Genomic DNA, 20,202 nt, shown 5'->3' with positions numbered 1-20,202 from the left:
ATTGACATTTTGCAGAAACTACATTTTCTGTCAATAAATAATTCTCATGTAAAATTCCTAACCAACTGTTGTCAAGATCACAACATTATTTTTAGCAATAACAACTTGTCAGCTAAAGAGAACTTCTGTGAGTGAATTTATGTCACCATTCACTTCCTGAAAGATAGACTCAGACTTTAAGGCTAGAAGGGACCATCATGATGATCTAGTCTGACCTCCTGCATATTGAAGGCCACAGAACCTCACTCACCCACCCCTGTAATAGACCCATAACCCTTTGGCTGAGTTATTGGAGTCCTCAAATCATGATATAAAGACTTCAAGTAACAGAGAATCTACCATTTACACTAGTTTAAACCTGCAAGTGACTTGAGGCCCATTCTGCAGAAGAAGGCAAAAAAAACCCACGGTCTCTGCTAATGTGACCCAGGAAAAATTCCTTCTCGACCCCAAAAAAGGATGATCAGTTAGACTCTGAGCATGTGGGCAAGACCCACTAGCTGGATACCTGGGAAAGAATTCTCTGTAGAACTCAGAGCCCTCTCCATCTAGTGTCCCTCACTGGCTGTTAGAGATGGTTGCTATTAGCAGTTGTATATTGGCTACATGCCATTGTAGGAAATCATGACATGCCCTCCATAAACTTATCAAGCTCAATCTTGAAGCCAGGTAGGTTTTTTGCCTCCACTATTCCCCTTGGAAGGCTGTTCCAGAACTTCACTCCTCTGATGGTTAGAAACCAGGGCCTGTTGATTCATTGCAGTTAATTCACATGATTAACTAAAAAAAAATTAATATAGTGTTTAATCACAGTTTTAATCGCACTGTTCAACAACAGAATACCAGCCTGACAGTTCACCTTTCAGTATGACCTGTTGTAGTCTCCCCTTTAACTGGTTCCTTATCCACCTTTCAATTCTCATATTAATCCCCATCTTCTTCAATTTAACTAATTTCCCATGTGGAACTGTATCAAATTCCTAACTGAATTCCAGGCAGATTAGCTCTACTGCATTTCCTTTGTCAAAAAAATCAGTTGTCTTCTCAAAGAAGGAGATCAGGTTGGTCACTGTCTACCTTTTGTAAAACCATATTTATTTTATCCCAAATACTGTTTACCTCTATGTCCTTAACTACTTTCTCTTTCAAAATTTGTTCCAAGACCTAGTATACAACTGAGGTCAAACTAACTGTCCTGTAGTTTCCTGGATCACTTTTCTCCCCTCTCTCAAAAAAAGGTATTAGAGTAGCAATTCTCCAGTCATAGGGTACGACCCCTAATTTTATAGATTCATTAAATATCCTTGCTATTGGGCTTGCAATTTCATTTGCCAGTTCCTTTAATATTCTTGGATGGAGATTATCTGGGCCCCCGATTTAGTCCCGTTAAGATGACTTCAAAAGTTCAAAAATGTTGTCCTTACAGATAAATCATGTCTGTAAAGTTGAGCTTGTGCCCACTCTTTGCTTATTTGTCGCTGCTTTATGATGGGTAGAACAAGAGGGAATGGTTTTTAGTTGTCAAGGGGCTTTTTTTGGTTCAGTTGTCTAGTGCCTTATAAATATCTGGTTCTTCCCAGCTTTGCTAGACGATCTCTTTCCTAGTTGTCTTTTACTTGTGTGGCTTACCTCTAAAGGTGAGGTAGCAACTTATGGAGATTGATGAGCACATTCCAGTCTTGACTAACAGAGCCGGCTGTTTTAGCTCAAACAGTAGTGGCTCATGCCTTAAGATCCAGAGGACCCAGGATTATATCCTACTTCTGACAACTCATCCAGGGGCATAACCTGACAGTTAGAACTGTGCACAAGCCCACTGTGTTTCTCTTTTGCAACTCAGTTTCCCCATTGGCAAAAGAGAAATAATAACATTACCCTTCCCATCCCAGGGTTTTGTGGGATTAAATTCATTCCCGATGAAGTGCTTTGAAATCATTGCAGGAAAGCTGCTGTGGAGTCCAGTAAATTGCACCTGAGTTTAGGATATGTTGGTTGTATGCCTGTCTGTGCTGTGTGACCTGGGGCAAGTCATTTTGCCTTTCTTTTCGCCTTTGCATGTTTAGACTGCAAGCTGCTTGGGGCAGGGGCTCTCTCTTACCATGTCTTCATACAACACCTACCGCGGTGGGCACTGATCCAAGTTGCGGTTTCTAGATGCTACAGGAGATGACATAATTATTAATAATAAAAGTTTAAGTAGGAAGGGTTTAGCAGCCTCTTGTGTTTCCTCCACCACTTATTAAGGCCATCATACTGTGAAAATGGAACATGTTACAGCTACACTGAGAAGGAGAAAGTGGACCCTTTGGAATGATCATTTAAACCCCATTTACAGGGTCTGTGTACACTAGATCATCTTACCAGTATAGCTGCCTGGAGCCAAATCTGAGTGGGGAGGGGCATGGGGGAGAGCAGAGCATGCTGTGAAAACCAGAGATGCTGTGTCAGAAGAGGGTTATGATGATAATAGAGAAAGCAGAGCAGGCCGGGCGGCCCTGGTAAATGTATTGTGGAAGGAAGGAGAAATGATGAACTGTTAAGTCAATATGTCGTATTTGTTTCTGCTCCCAGAGACAGATTTAATGAAGAAAAATTCAGCAGGGAAAAAAGAGAATGCGCAGAGGGAAATTCGCCTCCCCAGCCTGGAAAGCAGCAAGGGATAATTGGTTAATGCTATTCTCTGAAGTACTTTCACTCTTCTGGTTAATTGGGAAGGAGAGCTGAAAGCTTTGAGGGGCGGGGAGTGGGACCAATTTTTAAAAGGAAGAGCTCTGCCGGACTTTTGCATTTCCTCTCCCCCTTCTGCCCTCAAACCTTCCACTGAGCCCCTTAATTCCCCCACTGCATCTTCCTCACTCCTAACGAGACTCATGAGCCTTGGCTCTCTGGATGCCGGTGCCACAGCACCACCCTTGCTGTGACTTTCCAACCGGCTTTGGCCACGTTGCCTATGAATCTGTCCCATGTCATAGCCTCATTCGGAGACCCTCCAATGAGCCAAGGCCTCATTCTCTTCCATGACTCTGCCGTAGCCCTGGATCTCATTCCCTCCTCTGCCTCTCTTTAATAGTGGCCAGCCTCACCTGCTCCATCTCCCCCACTCTCTGACAGGCTTTGGCCTCACACTCCATGATGCTCTGTTGAGACCTTGGATGAATTCTCTTCCATTCTCCTGCAAGTTCTCGGCCTCAGACTGTCCTTGTCGGAACACGATCCCACGGAAGATCCCTTTCCAAGGGCTAGTTTGTTATCTGTCAGCCTCCGATTGGCTCTGCTGCTGAATGAGGTCCTGGACTTGTCAGGAGATGCAGTGCACTGTGGGATACATAGTACTAGAGCCCATAAACATAGGCCACTGCTGAGTCTTGCATAGAGTGGGAGAGGGGAGGTGGTGCAGGTTGAGAGGAATCAGAACCTGTTTGAAACCCAGGGACATGGGAGAGGCAAGGCGGAGAGAACTGGGCTTATTTAGTCTGCAGAAGAGAAGAGTGAGGGGGGATTTGATAGCAGCCTTCAACTACCTAAAGGGGGGTTCCAAAGAGGATGGAGCTCGGCTGTTCTCAGTGGAGGCAGATGACAGAACAAGGAGCTATGGTCTCAAGTTGCAGTGCGGGAGGTCTAGGTTGGCTATTAGGAAAAACTATTTCACTAGGCGAGTGGTGAAGCACTGGAATGGGTTACTTAGGGAGGCGGTGGAATCTCCATCCTTAGAGGTTTTTAAGGCCCAGCTTTGACAAAGTCCTGGCTGGGATGATTTAGTTGGGCTTGGTCCTGCTTTGAGCAGGGGGTTGGACTAGATGACCTCCTGAGGTCTCTTCCAACCCTAATCGTCTATGATTCTATGACTTCCACCTTGGATGTGCTAATTTTTACTTCCATATCCTCATTTCCATTAGCCACTCTGCCACTATCCCAACATTCCTCACTACCTTCATTAGAAACTGAGGCAAAAAATTTGTTTAGGTGTTGGGCCATTCCTAGATTATCTTTAATCTTCATCCCATCCTCAGTGTTTAGTAGTCCCACTTTTTTTTCCTTGTTTTCTTTTTTATGTATATGACTAAAGAACCTTTTACTATTGGTTTTAAATCTCCTTTGCAAGGTCCAAGTCTGCTTGGCTTTTGGCAGTTCTCACTTTATTCCTACACTTTCTGACCTCCAAGAGGTAGCTTTCTTTGCTGATCCCTCCCATCTTCCATTCCTTGTAGGCTTTCTGCGTTCTCTTAATAACATGTTTGAGATGCTTACTCATCCAGCTTGATGTGCAACCCTTCCCTATGAATTTTTTCCCTTTGTTTGGGTTGCAGGCTTCTGATAGCTTCTGCAACTTTGATTTGAAGTAATTCCATGTGTCCTCCACATTCAGATCCTTGAATTCTTCAGTCCAGTCCACTCCCTTTCCTAACTAATTCCCTTAATTTTTGTTAAAGTTTGCCCTTTTGAAATCAAGGTCCCTAATTGCAGATCTATTTTTGTTTATCCTTTCATTTAGTTTAAACTAAATTAGCTCATGATTACTCTCCTACAACCAGCTCTTCTATGAGGTCTTCATTACTCACCAATACCAAATCTAAAATGGTATTGCTTCTTGTTGGTTCAGTGACTATGTGGTGAAGAAATCTGTTCACTATCACATCCAGGAAACTCTGGGTTCTACTATTAATAGTAGCACTTGTCCTCCAATCAATATCTGGGAAGTTAAAGTCTCCCATAATCACACAATTTCCGGTACCATTTATTTCATTAAAAACATTCAAGAAGTCTCTATCTATACCCAAATCGGACCCTGGGGGTCTGCAGCATACCCCAAGCATTATTCCAGGGGAACCTCTAGTAGCTTTCTTCTCCTAAGTGATTTTGACCTAAACAGACAATTTTATCTATTCCCTCACTTCTAATTTCTTTACAGCCTACGTCATCATTAATATACAATGCTACTCCATCTCTTTACCTTTATTTCTGTCTTTTCTGAACAGCATATATCCTTCAATACCTGTACTCCAGTCTATTACTATTCCACTATGTTTTGTTATCCCTATAACAGCTTGTTTCACTTCCTGTACCAATAGTTTTAGTTCCTCCATTTTGTTACCCAGGCTCCTTGCACTGGTATAAAGACATCATAGTTGTTTCTGCTTGGCTTCACCCAGATTCTGGTTCAGTCATTCCACTGCCAGTGTCACATACCTGACTGTTAGCTTCATTGGTATTGTCATTATCTTTCCTCTGGATGTTCATTCTCCTACCTATTGCCGTTCCTTTCTCCATTGCTGTATCCTCTCTTTCAGGTTTTCCTCCTGGTCATGTTAGAATTAGGCATGGAGATTACATGATCATCTTCCAGTCATCTCCCTTGAGTTCCTAGTTTAAAGCTCTTTTAATCATTTGAGCCAACCTCCATCCCAGAAACCTATTTCCCTCTCTATTCAGGTGGAGTCCATCACATGAGAACAGTCCTCTGTTCATGAATGCCTCCCAGTGATTGAACACCCAAAAGCCCTCCTTATAGCATTGATGCTTGAGCCATCTGTTGATCATCATCTTGTCTCACCTTCGTTCTCCTCCTATAGGGACAGACAGAATCCCATTGAAGATCACCTGATCCTCCATTTCTTTAAGCATCTTCCCCAGCCTGGCATAATCTCCCTTGATGCATTCCAGCAAGAATCTAGCAGTATCATTTGTTCCCACATGAAGGACCATCAGTGGATTCTTTCCTGCTCCCATTAGGATTCTCTTTAGCTTCAGGTCCTACTGGCAGACCACACACTCTTCTGGATCAGCTCTGGTGACAGGCCTCTCTTCTTTTTAGTAGGTAGTCACCAATCATGAAGACCTGCCTCTTCCTGGTGTTTGTGTGATTCTTTGACCTACCTCCTGTTCTTTCTAACTGTAAGTCCTCTTGTCTTTTGTTCTCCCATGCAATCTTCTGCGAGTCATCTTGTATCTTCCTGAAAGATGCTACAAGATCTCCCAAACTTCTGGAAATTTAAGAAAGGCAGGAGCAACTGCAGTAACAGGATGAATACCTGCAATTCACCAGCAGGCCTGACTACTATGTTGACTCTTCCCTGACAGTCAGGGCCAGCAGTAAATGACAAAAATTATTATTTTTGCTAACGCATGACTGAAGTAGTGTCAATATTTAATACACTGACCCCATCTTGTACTCTGCCATTGTAAATTATAACTTATTCCAAAATGCCTTGAACCACCACCTCTACTGAAAATATTGCATAAACCCACACTAACGCAATGTGGCTCTACCTCAAACAAGCTTATGAATTTGCTACTGTCTGAGTTAATGACCATCATCCTTTAGCTCAGAAAGTAGAGGATCATGTTTTTAAATCCTCAGGTATGGTTCAGTCCCCTGCAGATGATCTGATTAGGGATGCATTACATATCATCTAGCCATGAGACGGGGACAAGAAGCCACACTGCGTCAGCCTGGGTTATAATGCCAGTAATGCTTGTTCTGAGCTTCAGGTAGTCTGCAGAAATTCAAATCTTCATGTGAGTCTGCCGGAATTAAACCTAGGATTCATGAAGCTAAAATTTTGAACTTCTTGTGCTTTGGTTGAAGGACTAAGTAAGTTCTGTTAACTTGGAGGCAGTAGCAGACTCGAACTTGTATATATGGTGCAGACATTTTGTGTAAGCGTGGGTTACACTCTGCTCCTATCTGGGGAAGCTTGTCCCATGCTTCAGGTGTCCATAACTGTTCATTCCACATATGTAGCTCCCTGAAGAGTGAATCTGGAATCTCTGGATCTGAAAGAACAAACTACTGATGCTTTAACTGAAGTACTAGATCCAGGAGAATAAAGGGAGGAGCAAACTCATAAGCTACTACTTATGGTGTAGCCCTCAGAAGGACAAATCCATACAGCGTTAGATGGGTTACAACTGCATCTTCTGAAGTCCTTGGTGATTTGTTCAGCAGTATGGCTGATACACCACACGATTTTAAACTTTTTATCATTGTGTGGTCATAGCTCCTATGCTATCATACCTTATATCCTTAGATCACCGTATCACCATAACTTATATTAACATTTAAAACAGTAACTTTTTCAATATTAACTAATTAACTCTGTTAAAAAATATTGCAACTTTTATGGAACATTCTTCCCAACTGGTCATTGCGAAGAATCACACACACTTAATTTCATGTCTTGGAGTACCATAGTATGTTTTCAAATGAGGTCAGAAGAAACCATTAGACATTCTTTTTTGTCGCACAGTGCATTTCAAAATAGCAATATCTAACCTGTTTTTTATTAAAATAATGTCAAGCATTTCATGAACAACAATGAGCACTTAAAATTAGTTTTCTAACTCCAAACAAGAGATTGTATAGAAGGTTTTCAGCTCTTAAAATGAAAATCTGGGAGCAAATTTAACTATGCAAGTGCTCCACCATAACATGAAGTATTATTATTGGTAATAAAACACTAAAAATTGTTGAGTGAAGGGAGATCAAGGATCTCTACTAAAAGAGACAATAGGACAAAACACAAGGAAATCCCAGATGTGCTCCCATATAATTTGCTGGTTGGGTTATTAGCTCCATCTCCATTTTTTCACCTAAATATTTTAAAATAAATAACATTGCATAAGGGGAATGGTGAATAAGATGCACATGTGAGATGCGTATGACATAACAGAGTCCTTCAACAATTGATATTTTATTGCTGCTGTATGAAAGGAATAAAACGATGGCCAATAGCCCTTGTATGTACAAAGTTTATATAAATTCTAGACATTAATTATGTTCTTCCATGTACCTATATCTTCCCTCCATATATGATAAAACCTGTCCATAGCTCCATAAATATTCAATGTTGTTTTGATTAGTGCTTCTCTGTACACCACAACTTTTGCTTAAAACGCTTGCATCAAAAAGAGGAGAAGGCCTATGTAGATTTTTTTTGGAACCCCTTAGTCATCGGTAGTAGTTCTTTAAATGCTGATTTCATTAAGCCTACATTTAAGAAATAATATAAGGTTTGACATCAGGTTAAATACTAATACAATTTTTCTGGATTACTCTCTTTCAATGATTTTCACTTGATATTAAGAGAGAAGTGTTAATATATCTAGAATTCTCAGAATGAACATGCCTCTAGTACAAACACATGCTTAAAAGCATCTAGACCAGGGGTTCTCAAACTGGGGGTTGGGACCCCTCAGGGGGTCACAAGATTATTACACGGGGGTCATGAGCTGTCAGCCTCCACCCTAAACCCTGCTTTGCCTCCAGCATTTATAACGGTGTTAAATATATAAACAAGTGTTTTTAGTTTATAAGAGGGGGGTGGCACTCAGAGGCTTGCTATGTGAAAGGGGTCACCAGTACTAAAGTTTGAGAACCACTGATCTAGATCCAAATGTTAGTCACCTTTTGTGATCAAAATAAAAGGGAAGAGTGTTGCTTGCTCTTTGTTTGCAGTTCTTTACGAAACAGAAAAAAAAATCAACACTGTACCTCAATTTTTACTTTGTTATCTCCAAAGCACAGGTGCTGAAGGTAGGCTGCTGCATTTGCTTGAACTGATGGGAACTGGTGCTGAAGCATGTGAATGACTTCAGGCAATTCTGGATCCCGCCATGCAAACTCCCTTCATTAGATAAACAAATTCAAGGGAAGGTGTTAGTTTATACATATGTTTTACTCTCTATAGTTACTGGAGAGTCTTAGCAGTTTTCTAAAATATTTGCTGCCCTGTAGTATCAAAAGTAAAAGAGCAAACTGAATGTGTGAAAATGGTTCATTATTCCATTCCACCTTTCAGTTTTCCTATCAGTAGAGAAGCCTTTATAGTCTTTATTCATCACAGCAAAAACATTATAAATGTCCATATTGCCTTCTTCAGTTAGATTGCTACTACAGATTGTATAGCTAGAGTGAAATATATGTACTTTAACTCTATTTACTGAATCATTGAAATCTATGTAAGCCTTCTTAGCTTTAAAAAGAGAGTGGGGAAGGGAGGAAGAGGATGACCCATATGAAGATACCTAGCGGAGGACACGTGTAACTCATACAGAGAACACTTAACATTTAACACATTTTTACTGTTTTATAGTCAATCATACTTGGACAAAAACAGGACTGATACAAGTGGCATTGTCGTCAACCATATCAAAATAAAGTACCACGAGGATGTAGAAGCTTGAAATGTCCAATGACTGTGGACTTATAACTAGTTTTATTGTATCTGTTTCACCAAGGACACAGCTATTTTAGGTAGCCAAAAATCTGGCAAGTCATTAGACACAACCATGACATTTATAACTTTAGGAACTGATTCAGTGATATTTGTTGGGCTATTTTCTCTTTCTAAAGAATTTTAAACAAAACAGTACAGAGAGCTTACTCTTGCTGAAAATCCAAACAAGTGAAGCAACTAAAATTCCAAGAAAAGAATGATAATGTTGTTCCAAAGTAATCCTTTCAAGCAGTTAAGACTCAGAATGTGACATATAATTTTATCAATTTTGTTGTTGACCTTCTAAATATCCTCTTTTAAAAGATACAAATTATGTAAGTTTGGGCTCAAATTTTAAATATTGCCTATATTAAGAAAGATGTGAACAATAGCTAATAATAATAATATATATTTTTAATTGCTATTTTATATTTCAAATGGAATATTTCAATGGAAACAGTTGTTTGGATTCAAACATTTTCCAGCAGTAGAGGTTGCACCAGTATGGTAGTACATATGAACCCCAGCAGTTAAAACAGACTAAACACAAGGTAAATCTGTTTCACTGTGAAAGCAAATTATAATGCAGAAAGCAAAGAAATAGTTCTAGTGGTGAAAAGTAAATTAGATTTTTTAAAGGTCTGTTTTAATAATAAAAGGATTTATTATTAACAATGGTATGGAATTTTAGGAGTGCTTTTTTTTGTAGGTTCTACACAAAACAGTAATACTGCACTTCTATTGGCTCAGCAGTAGTACTTAGCAGACAAACACTGTTCCTAGAGCTACACTTATTCTTGCTGACATCATTAAGACAAGAGTACAAGTGAGTCAGTGAAATGAAATGAACTGTCTCCATTAGAAACACAAGAACTATATCAAGATTCCCCAAATGGAAAAAATGACAAAACTGATGGAAAAAGATATTTCATTTTCAAGATTCAGGGATCTGATTGGGTATACCAACCCCACACAACAAGGATTAATGAGCTACAGTGGGCCCACTCAGCCCTGCCCTGCTATACCTTCACTTACTGTCAGATGACGGGCCAGTTAAAAAGGGAAGAGGACAGCCCAGTAGGTGCACTGACCAGGGAGAACAGGACCAGACCAGAACCTCCACGGAGACTCCTGACTGCCAGAGCCCTCTGGAAGAAGATAAGCCTGACACAGGCCTATTGCTTTTGGTTTTGTGACTGTTCATTTGCTTTACTACAAAAAGACTATTGGGCTGTCTGTGCTGCCTCGGATAGCCCTGAGGGGCCTAATGTGACTGTTGCAGGGAAACCCTGTCCAGTCGGGGTGTCAGGAACTACGTCAATCAACTCTGTGGACTTTTGCACAATACTTGAGTTTGCCCTGTAGTTTGTCCCCCGACAAACAGGAGCATTCCAAACAATGGAGTGTAACATAAACCATGTTTGTTAGTCTCTTTTTAAAACAGGAGTGTCTAAAACTTGTCAACCTTGCCATTGTAGTCTGACTATAACAGAGCAGATTTTTGGTTGTTCTCCTTTTTAAATGGAGACAGGCCCATGGATTCTACTGGCTGCAATTTAAGATGCTCCATTTTAAATGGATTTTATAGAAGAACCAAAAGTGTGAAAGGTGTTTTAAAGACAGAGAGGGAATCTGGTAGCTGCCTCAATTACCTCACAATCCAAGGGCCAGATTATAATTTCCAGAGGTCACTCCACCAGTTTAAAGATAAAATAGAAACAAACTGTACTGTAAAGCTCTCTTGGTTTTATCTAGCCACATGTCTGATAACCTTTAAAATGAAACAAGTGGCTATATGATGATAAAGATGTCATCCCTAGCTGTTGGAGTAACATGCATGTACTGTTAATGTCTCTTTAAAACATCTTAAAGTCAGTTATTGAATATTACAATTTTTTTTTTAAAAAATCGAGATCAGGCATTGGAGATAAACAAATGAGGTGCATTTCTTGTTTTAGTGATGAAACAATGAAGATGGGACTGACTGCACTCAAGACAGCTTTATCTGTACCTACACACCTAATTGTTCACAAATATAAAGTAGGGTAGGCTACAATTTTTTTCAGAAGCATCGTTAACAGTGGGTGATAGTCTGTGAATAATGTCAGATACTGGACATAACAGAATAAATTTTCTTCAGTCAAGAGTCACAATAAACAACTATTGTTGACTAAACTTCAAGAATAGAATCATGAAGAACCAGAGGAGTAATTCTGAAAATAGTATATTTCTTAAAAATAAACAGAGTTTAGCATAATTTTTAAAGAGTTTCTTTAATATGGTTCTGAAACTCAGTCTGTGGGCTGCACTTTCAATAAGTGTGGTTGCTTCTACAATTTATATTATATATACACATTATTATAAAATGTTTTACAGGGAACATTTCAGATAATCAAACTAGTCATAATAGTTTAAAAACCATCAGACTATGAAATTATCATACTATACATAATATTTTATAAAAACATGAAAATTCTTGATTTAGAGAATCCAGAGGTTAATATTAGTTCTTTCTAACACATTAGTTCTTTCTAACTAGTTCTTCAATTGAATGCTCTCATTACTTTATATTTTATGGAATATTTATTATGCTGTTAAATTGCTAACAGTCAAGATACTATAGCATAGCAAATTTTAAGACATAAAACCTAACTTGTGCAATACTTTTTACCTTAAGAGGGGTCTGGCTGTCACAGGGAAAGACAAGATCTGGATAATGGATAAGAGATGGGAATTTTATACAGCATAAGAATTCTTCTTATATTTCCCAAAGCATTTATTGCTCAGTGTACTGTAGCTCAGACTCCATTTTATATTTTGACTAATACAGTATTACAAGGCCATGGAGAAAGATGGTAATTGGCTTCCTATGAATACTGTGTTTACAACTTATACAACAAATATACTAATGAGACAAAGAAAAAGATTTCTCACGGTCTCCCTCTTTTGTTCTAATATACAGATTAGAGAATAATGCATACCATTTCTTTATTTTCACCAAAATGAGTCTATGGGCTTGTCTACTCTTTGAAATTTACCAATATAATTATTCTGGAATAGCTATTTCAGTAAACTTCCAAGTGTAGACAAGCTCTTTGTCTTTCTGATACTTTTGAAGACCTGGTTCAGTCACCTTTACTCTGAAGAAACAGTACCTTACTCCTCAAATAGATATTTTAAATCAGTGATACTCAGACCTCAGTGGTTCAGAAGCCAAATTAGCAATCACCATTACCCAAAAGAGCCACAGTAGTGTGAATTTTTTCATTTACTATTTTATAGCTATAACTATATATTATTCTCACAGCAAAATGACTGACCAAGTATTCTACAATTGGTTAACAACATAATAAAAGCATCCCAATTGGTTAATAATTAAATCATACAGTGTTTTAATATCATGTGCTGTAAAGAGCTGCTGCAGACATCAAAGAGCCACTTGCACTCACAAAATGACAGGTTTCAGAGTAGCAGCCGTGTTAGTCTGTATTCGCAAAAAGAAAAGGAGTACTTGTGGCACCTTAGAGACTAACAAATTTATTAGAGCATAAGCTTTCGTGAGCTACATCCGATGAAGTGAGCTGTAGCTCATGAAAGCTTATGCTCTAATAAATTTGTTAGTCTCTAAGGTGCCACAAGTACTCCTTTTCTTTTTGCACTCACAAAGAGTCACTTGTCTGAGTACAACTGTTGTAAATCAATATTTAGTATGTGGCTCAAGCTAATGGGCTACATGTTAAAAGTGCACCAATGGCCAGATATCACAAACATGGCTTGTTAAAGTCTGTAGCGCTATTAAGTTGACCCAAAGAAGCGGTCTGAAAGTTTACTAATAGGGGCCAAATCCCGTTTGTTCTATCATGCAAGTAGGCCCATTACTGTCTACAGGACTACTTGAATAGGTAATACCAGAAAAACAGTCTCCATTTCCATTTTAAATGCATTTGTTCTCTGTTAATATGAAGCAACTTTTTTCTATCTTTAAAAAATGGTACACTTATTCTGAAGATTTCCAAGCAACTTTCCTTATAATGAAAGCTCTTCATAAATAGAACGATCTAGTATATTTAGATATGTACTTACTCATTTTCAAAACCTGGCAAACGTGTGACAATTTAATTAAAAATACTCAATAAAACCAAATGAAACCTTTCAAGTTCACAAATATTCCTCAAAGTATATGAAATTTCCTTTTAGATATCCTAAAATAAACTTGGAAGAGAATTACAATAATTGTTAACACAAATGTATGCAACAGTCAATTACTGTAGCAAAGTAAAAGCAAAGCACTTACTGGTTCAATTTCTGAATAATTTTATAAACTGTTACTCATTAAACCTAAATTAATCACAATGATCTGTATAATACAGAAGTGAAAAATGCACTACGAAGTGTTTCTATTTAATCAAGGAACAATTTTAGAATCAGATAATTCTTGCAATGGTACATGATTCTTGAAAGCTCAGTTGGACTTGCCTAGGATCTTTCTGTATGCTGTCTATGGATGGAGATCTTGTTGTACCATCATCTGCTGGCGTTGCATGTTGTAGTCTGTTATAACTGGACTCTGACAGTCGGTACTGCATTGACCTGTACGGTTCCGCATAGGCAGCTGTTGTGTTCAGGGGATAATTATTTCTTTGGTATGCAAGTGTGCTACGCTGACTGGATGACCTTTGCAGATTTCCAACACCTAGTGTAAAATCAATATTAAAATAGGTTAGATACCTTTTATAGACATTTGTTATGAAACAATTCTTGGTTTAAATAAAAAGCAAGCAAAATTAAAGTTGAAGTGAGACTGAAATACCTAGAGCTCTAAAAAGCTATCATTGGATAGGACCCCAGCACCTCTCATATGATGAATCCTTACAGAAAAAGTTTCAACGACGATAATGGGCTGATTACACAAGTAAAGTTATTGTGGGATCAGGCCCAAGTTATTTCTAAATAAGATTAAGAGTTTCAGTATTTAATGTAGTAAATACTACATGTGTCAAATATATTAGCAGTAAACCAGGAACTGAAGAGGTATCTGGTTACAAATAGAACAGCATCAGAGGTGTTTAATAACATTAGATTGTGTTGTATAATACTAAAGAAAGAAAAATGGGAAACAAAACAAGAAGCTCTCCTGATATTAATGCCTCTCCTTTTCATAAATTAGATGCAAGTCTGTCCTACTTGCTCAAAATATTAATTGGGGATTGAATTAGATTTAAAGATTCTTTCAAGGCACTAATCTCAAATCGTTCAGAAAAACAAAAATGGGTCACTCATATGTGAAACAAGGTATGAATATGAACCTTTTTGATTAGAGTGTGTTCTTATGGTATTTTCTGCTCTTCTAAAAAAACATAAGGATATTAACTGAACTAGAACTTTATTTTTCAGTTTCCCAATTGAGCTAAAACTTTGACAAACTTTACCTGGTTCAATTTTGCTTACATGAGTTTAGTTAAAAGAAAAGGAGTACTTGTGGCACCTTAGAGACTAACAAATTTATTAGAGCATAAGCTTTCGTGAGCTACAGCTCACTAATAAATGTGTTAGTCTCTAAGGTGCCACAAGTACTCCTTTTCTTTTTGCGAATACAGACTAACACGGCTGCTACTCTGAAACATGAGTTTAGTTGTGGCAGGTGGGATAGGGAAACTGCAAAACTTGTGCCTGATTCATACTACTCTGAATGCCTCAGCTGGTGCAAAATTATTAACAAGCAATTTAAAAGGTTTAAAAACATTATTATAGGTATTGTGAACTGTCACTCTGAAGACTTACACAGTAAAACCTTCCTAATTCAGTCTAATGATTGGGAGACCGATTGTAAACTACTAAATTGTGCAAATTAGTAAGTGAACAAGAGATCTAAAACCAGAATAATGCATCACAATCACATACCTTTTCCTTTTATTTGAGAATTTCAGTTTAGGTACAAAAAGAAAAGGAGTACTTGTGGCACCTTAGAGACTAACAAATTTATTTGAGCAATTATTTATGATAGTACTTCATAGTATGTCATTGTATATTCTGTCATATAGCATATAAAAGTAATTAGATTTTAATATTGGATCTTACAATATAGCATTCCAGTATTAAATCTTTGCGAAGTTGGGTGAGACCACGTGTTTTATGGTGCAAGATATGAATTAGCACAGTGCAATTTAGCAGGGTTTTACTGTATTGATAAAACAGGAAAAAGTGAGAGGAAGGATATGATAAATATGGGTCAACAGTGTAACACTGTTGCAAAAAAAGCGACCATCATTCTGGGAGTAGTAGCAGGAGTACTGTAAGCAAGCCACGAGAAGTAATTCTTCCACTCTACTCCATGTTGATAAGGCCTCAGCCAGAGTATTGTGTCCAGTTCTGGGCACCACATTTCAGGAGAGATGTGGACAAACTGGAGAAAGTCAGAGGAGAGCAACAAAAATGATTTAAGGGCTAGAAAATATGACCTATGAGGAAAGATTGAAAAAAATTGGGTTTGTTTACTCTGGAGAAGAGAAGACTGAGTGGGGATATGCTAACAGCTTTCAAGTACACTGTGATAAAGAGGAGGGTGAATAATTGTTCTAATTAACCTCTGAGGATAGGACAAGAAGCAATGGGTTTAAATTGCAACAAGGGAGGTTTAGGTTGAACATTAGGAAAAACTTCTTAACTGTCAGGGTAGTTAAGCACTGGAACAAATTGCTCAAGGAGGTTGTGGAATCTCTGTCATTGGAGGTTTTAAAGAACAGGTCAGACAAACACCTGTCCAGAATGGTCTAGTTATTAAGTAGTGCAGGGAACAGGACTAGATGACCTATTGAGACCCCTTCCAGACCTACACTTCCATGATTGGCTAGTGAGAGTTTAAACCAAGAAATTCTGGCAGAACTACATAGGTTGTAAATTATTGGCCAATATGTCTTCAAAGAACTGCAAAACGCACTCAGGGGGAAGAATGCAGAAAAATTGTAATGCTTCAGTATGCTATAACATATAAATAGGAGACTGGAAAAGACAAGGATCTTCTAAGCACTGGAAAAAACAAAACAAAACACCCAATGCACAATCATGTGGCATATTCCTATCAGAACACCACTCAGTGCTTATTAGATAAATAAATAAATAATGATGATTTTTTTAAAAAAAAAAACCTCCAAGTTCTCTACCATTATGTCCAGGAGAAAATCCATCCCAAATTTAGCATTCGGTTTAACCCTGTGAACATATATAAGAATACTATTGTATCCTGAAATGTCACCAGTCTTAAGAGAAACTAAAATAAAGTAAGACTCATAAAATGACTTCAGTAATGAACCTTGTAATGGTGACATTTCATTTGATTAGAACAAATATTTCAAACAATTTGTTTTCAGAAATTTGGCAGGAGATATAAGCAAAACAAAAGTTTTTGTCTAGCTCTATCTAGGAAAACAGTGAGACACATGTATGCATAAGGTCAGACATATGTAGATACATTTTAATACTACTGCTAATGTTTGCTACCACATACAAATTTTATAATTCAGTGGGGGAGGTCCATATCAAGTCTTGTCTGTATGCAAAGGACCGATCTTTATTTTGAGTTTATGACCTATATAATACTGAAAAGATTTTGAGTCTAGCTCAGGGGTTTCCAAACTTGGTTTACGGCTTGTTCAGGGTAAGCCCCTGGCAGGCACGGAGACACTTTGTTTACCTGAGTGTCTGTGGGTATGGCTGCTTGCAGCTCACAGTGGCTGCGGTTCACTGTTCCCAGCCAATGGGAGCTGCGAGAAGCAGCGCGGGCTGGGCCACCGCTTCCCGTAGCTCCCATTGGATGAGAACGGCAAACAGCGGCCATTGAGAGCTGCAAGCGGTGGTACCTGCAGACGCTCAGATAAACAAAGCATCTTGGGGCCCCCCTAGAGGCTTACACTGAACAAACCACAAACCAAGTTTGGGAACCCCTGATCTAGCTCAAAACTGACTTATCAGCATTTAATCTTGAGTACTTGCTATAGGCATCACAAAAGAATAAAGAGCGTTTTAAACTATTCTGTTTCTTGATCCTCTCTGCCATTATTGTGCAAGTCTTTCAGATTTAGCTCTCTTCCTCTTCTTCACTGATGTATGGCTTCTATTCTATTATTTTAAATTAGCAACACATATCTATCATGCATATTGACAGTGTGGCAACAATTTACATTCTCTCAAGTAGAAAACAAATACGAAAATCAAGGAAAATTTTTGGAGCAAATCATCTAAACGTGTGGAACTCTGAAAAACCTCAATTCTACACCTACCTGACCCAGTTTGATATAGTGCTGTCTGGGACCCTTGGTGTAGCTCAACTGCTCCATGATTTGGACTGCGGTACACGGGACTGTAATAGGTTCTCCCTTCATATATGGGGGTGATATGTAGGTCAGGAGATATAGCTGAACGTAATTCTTGCCCAAGCTGACTGTTCTGACTAGCATATGAACTCCTCAAGCCTAGAAGCAAGAAAAAGGTAAATATGTATGATATGAAATTTATGGCAATTTAAGTCAACTGGAATTCAGAGGCTTGTGGGAGTTCTGCCTAAACTTTGTAGAATTGTTAGGAGTAAAGCACAGCAGTGAAATCAGTATGGACTACTTTTAATAAGCAACAGCCTGGGTCTCCCCAAAAAATAATGGACATATTTCTGCTCCACCTTCATCAGAAAAAAGCCCCCATTAAGGAAGTGAATTGTGATGGTCCCTTAGAAATTTTACTGTTAGTCTTTTAATTAGGCAAATTGATTTTATGTGCTCCACAGTAATAAGGAAGTAAAATGGAAAAATTATTGCTTGTTTTTAAGGTTTTTTTTTTAAATAAGGAAATATGAAGTGCCCAGATTTTGCACAGTACTTTTCAGGAACATGACGATGATGATGATGACGACATCATTTTACCAGTAACTTCTATTTTTAACATTTTTTTAACCTGGGTTTTTATGTAATTTAGGCAAGCAGATAAATCAAATTGTTCCTGAAACTTTAACATTTATTCTGAAAGTTTCAAATGTTATTTGTAACTTTGCCTATTCACATCTTGAAAACAGTTCAAAACAAGAAAGAATAGAAATTTGTTTCATACTCCTATTTGATTTTCACTTGTTGCTTAACAAATGGTTTAGTTGTAATGTACTAAGGTTCTTAAATGTTTTGTATCAAAAACTTCAAAACAGTTCAAGATCATTATTTCTGGATTTGATGACTGCTCAGCAGAAAGCAACAAACTGTTGAACACCCTTACATAACATGTCTCTCTCTTTGATGACAAATGTAGCAGTTCCATTCCAAGATATCCCCCAATCTATACCTTGCTGCCAAGCGGATTACAAGATTCTGCAAAAACTATGCACAAATGAAATATTAAGTTCACCTCCTGCTGCTGCTGAAGTCAATGGGTGGCAATATTCTCATTGGCTTCAATGAGAGCAGGATCATGCCACCTGCAAAATATTACACTTTACAGCCAAGCAGTAACAAATGTAGTTTGAGTCAAATGTTTAATGGCTATTTCATTACCACAAAAAAACAAAAACACATTTACAGGAAGACTGCATTTCTAAATGTAAAGGTCCTAGCCTCATTTTGTGTTCTTCCAATATTTGAATGGCTAACTGGAGAAATAACCAATTATAAGAAAGTATTTTCTTGATATTTATTTAAATCATGACAAATTCATAGAATATTCAGTTAATGAGGTCCTCTCAAATGCTCTTAATTCACAGATTCCAAGGCCAGAAGGGACCATTGTGATCACCTAGTCTGACCTTCTATATAATACAGACCATCGAGCTTCCCCAAAATAATTCCAAGAGCATATCTCTTAAAAAAAAATCCAATCTTGGATTTAAAAATTGCCAGTAAGGGTAAATCCACCACAGCCCTTCATAAATTGTTTCAATGGTTAACTGTCCTCATTGCTAAAATTTTATGCCCATGTCCAGTCTGAATTTATCTTGCTTCAAATTTCAGCCATTGGATTGTGGTATAACATTCTTTCTCCTAAACTGAATAGCCTGTTGTCAAATACTTGTTCCCCATGTGGTTCACACTGATCAAGTCACCCTCCCTTAACATTATCTTTGTTCATTCATCTGATTATCCACCATGAACCCCAATCTTTCTCAAAATCACAGAACAGGTGATTCTGTCCTGGAAAGCAGTAAATATGGCCTACGTTCTTTGTTTCTAGATGTACATGTTCTCATTTATTTGTATTAAAAATATATATTGTTTGCCTATCTCAGTATATTTAAATACGTTGTGACAGGGTCGGGCCAGATGGCTACAGGAGAGTAATAGAAGGCAGATATATTAGCCCCAGGCTAAGTAGGTCCCTTTTCCCTGGGTAAGGTAACAGGGAAGGTTCCAGAACAATCAGGAACCTTCTGGAGACAATTAAGACAGACAGGCTGATTAGAACACCTGCAGCCAATCAAGAAGCTGCTAGAATCAATTAAGGCAGGCTAATCAGGGCACCTGGGTTTAAAAAAGGAGCTCACTTTAGTTTGTGGTGCACGTGCAAGGAGCTGGGAGCAAAAAGCGTTAGGAGCTGAGAGTGAGAACGCATACTGTTGGAGGACTGAGGAGTACAAGCATCATCAGACACCAGGAGGAAGGTCCTATAGTGAGGATAAAGAAGGTGTTGGGAGGAGGCAACGGGGAAGTAGCCCAGGGAGTTCTAGCTGTCGCACAGCTGTTCCAGGAGGCACTCTAGATAGCTGCATTCTACAGGGCCCTGGGCTGGAACCTGGAGTAGAGGGCGGCCCGGGTTCCCCCCAAACCTCCCAACTCTTGGTCAGACACAGGAGGAGTTGACCTAGACTGTGGGTTCATGAAAACGGCCAAACTGAGGGCTACTGTGAAGCTCCAAAGCAAGCAAATCTGCCAATAAGCGCAAGACCCACCAAGGTAGAGGAGGAACTTTGTCACAATGTGTTTTAAGGAATAATTACTATTAATAAAATAGATGTTAG

At 38.5% G+C, this 20,202-nt stretch overlaps 1 protein-coding gene across 10 annotated transcripts in view; it reads right to left on the bottom strand.

Moving 5' to 3' along the window:
- PKP4 (plakophilin 4) overlaps positions 1–20,202 on the bottom strand; it is a 231,877-nt gene that overhangs the window by 69,601 nt on the left and 142,074 nt on the right. For all 10 annotated transcript variants that reach the window (XM_043505152.1, XM_038422283.2, XM_043505151.1 and 7 more), the window contains 3 exons: positions 17,492–17,683; positions 13,692–13,908; positions 8,492–8,624 (listed from right to left, as the gene is read on the bottom strand). In XM_043505152.1, the coding sequence (XP_043361087.1) occupies positions 8,492–8,624; positions 13,692–13,908; positions 17,492–17,683 (542 nt within the window). The remainder of the gene's footprint in view (positions 1–8,491; positions 8,625–13,691; positions 13,909–17,491; positions 17,684–20,202) is intronic.

The sequence above is a fragment of the Dermochelys coriacea genome, chromosome 11, assembly GCF_009764565.3.
Source record: "Dermochelys coriacea isolate rDerCor1 chromosome 11, rDerCor1.pri.v4, whole genome shotgun sequence".
In the NCBI taxonomy this organism is placed as follows: domain Eukaryota; kingdom Metazoa; phylum Chordata; order Testudines; family Dermochelyidae; genus Dermochelys; species Dermochelys coriacea.
This window is presented reverse-complemented; position numbering and strand designations above follow the sequence as displayed.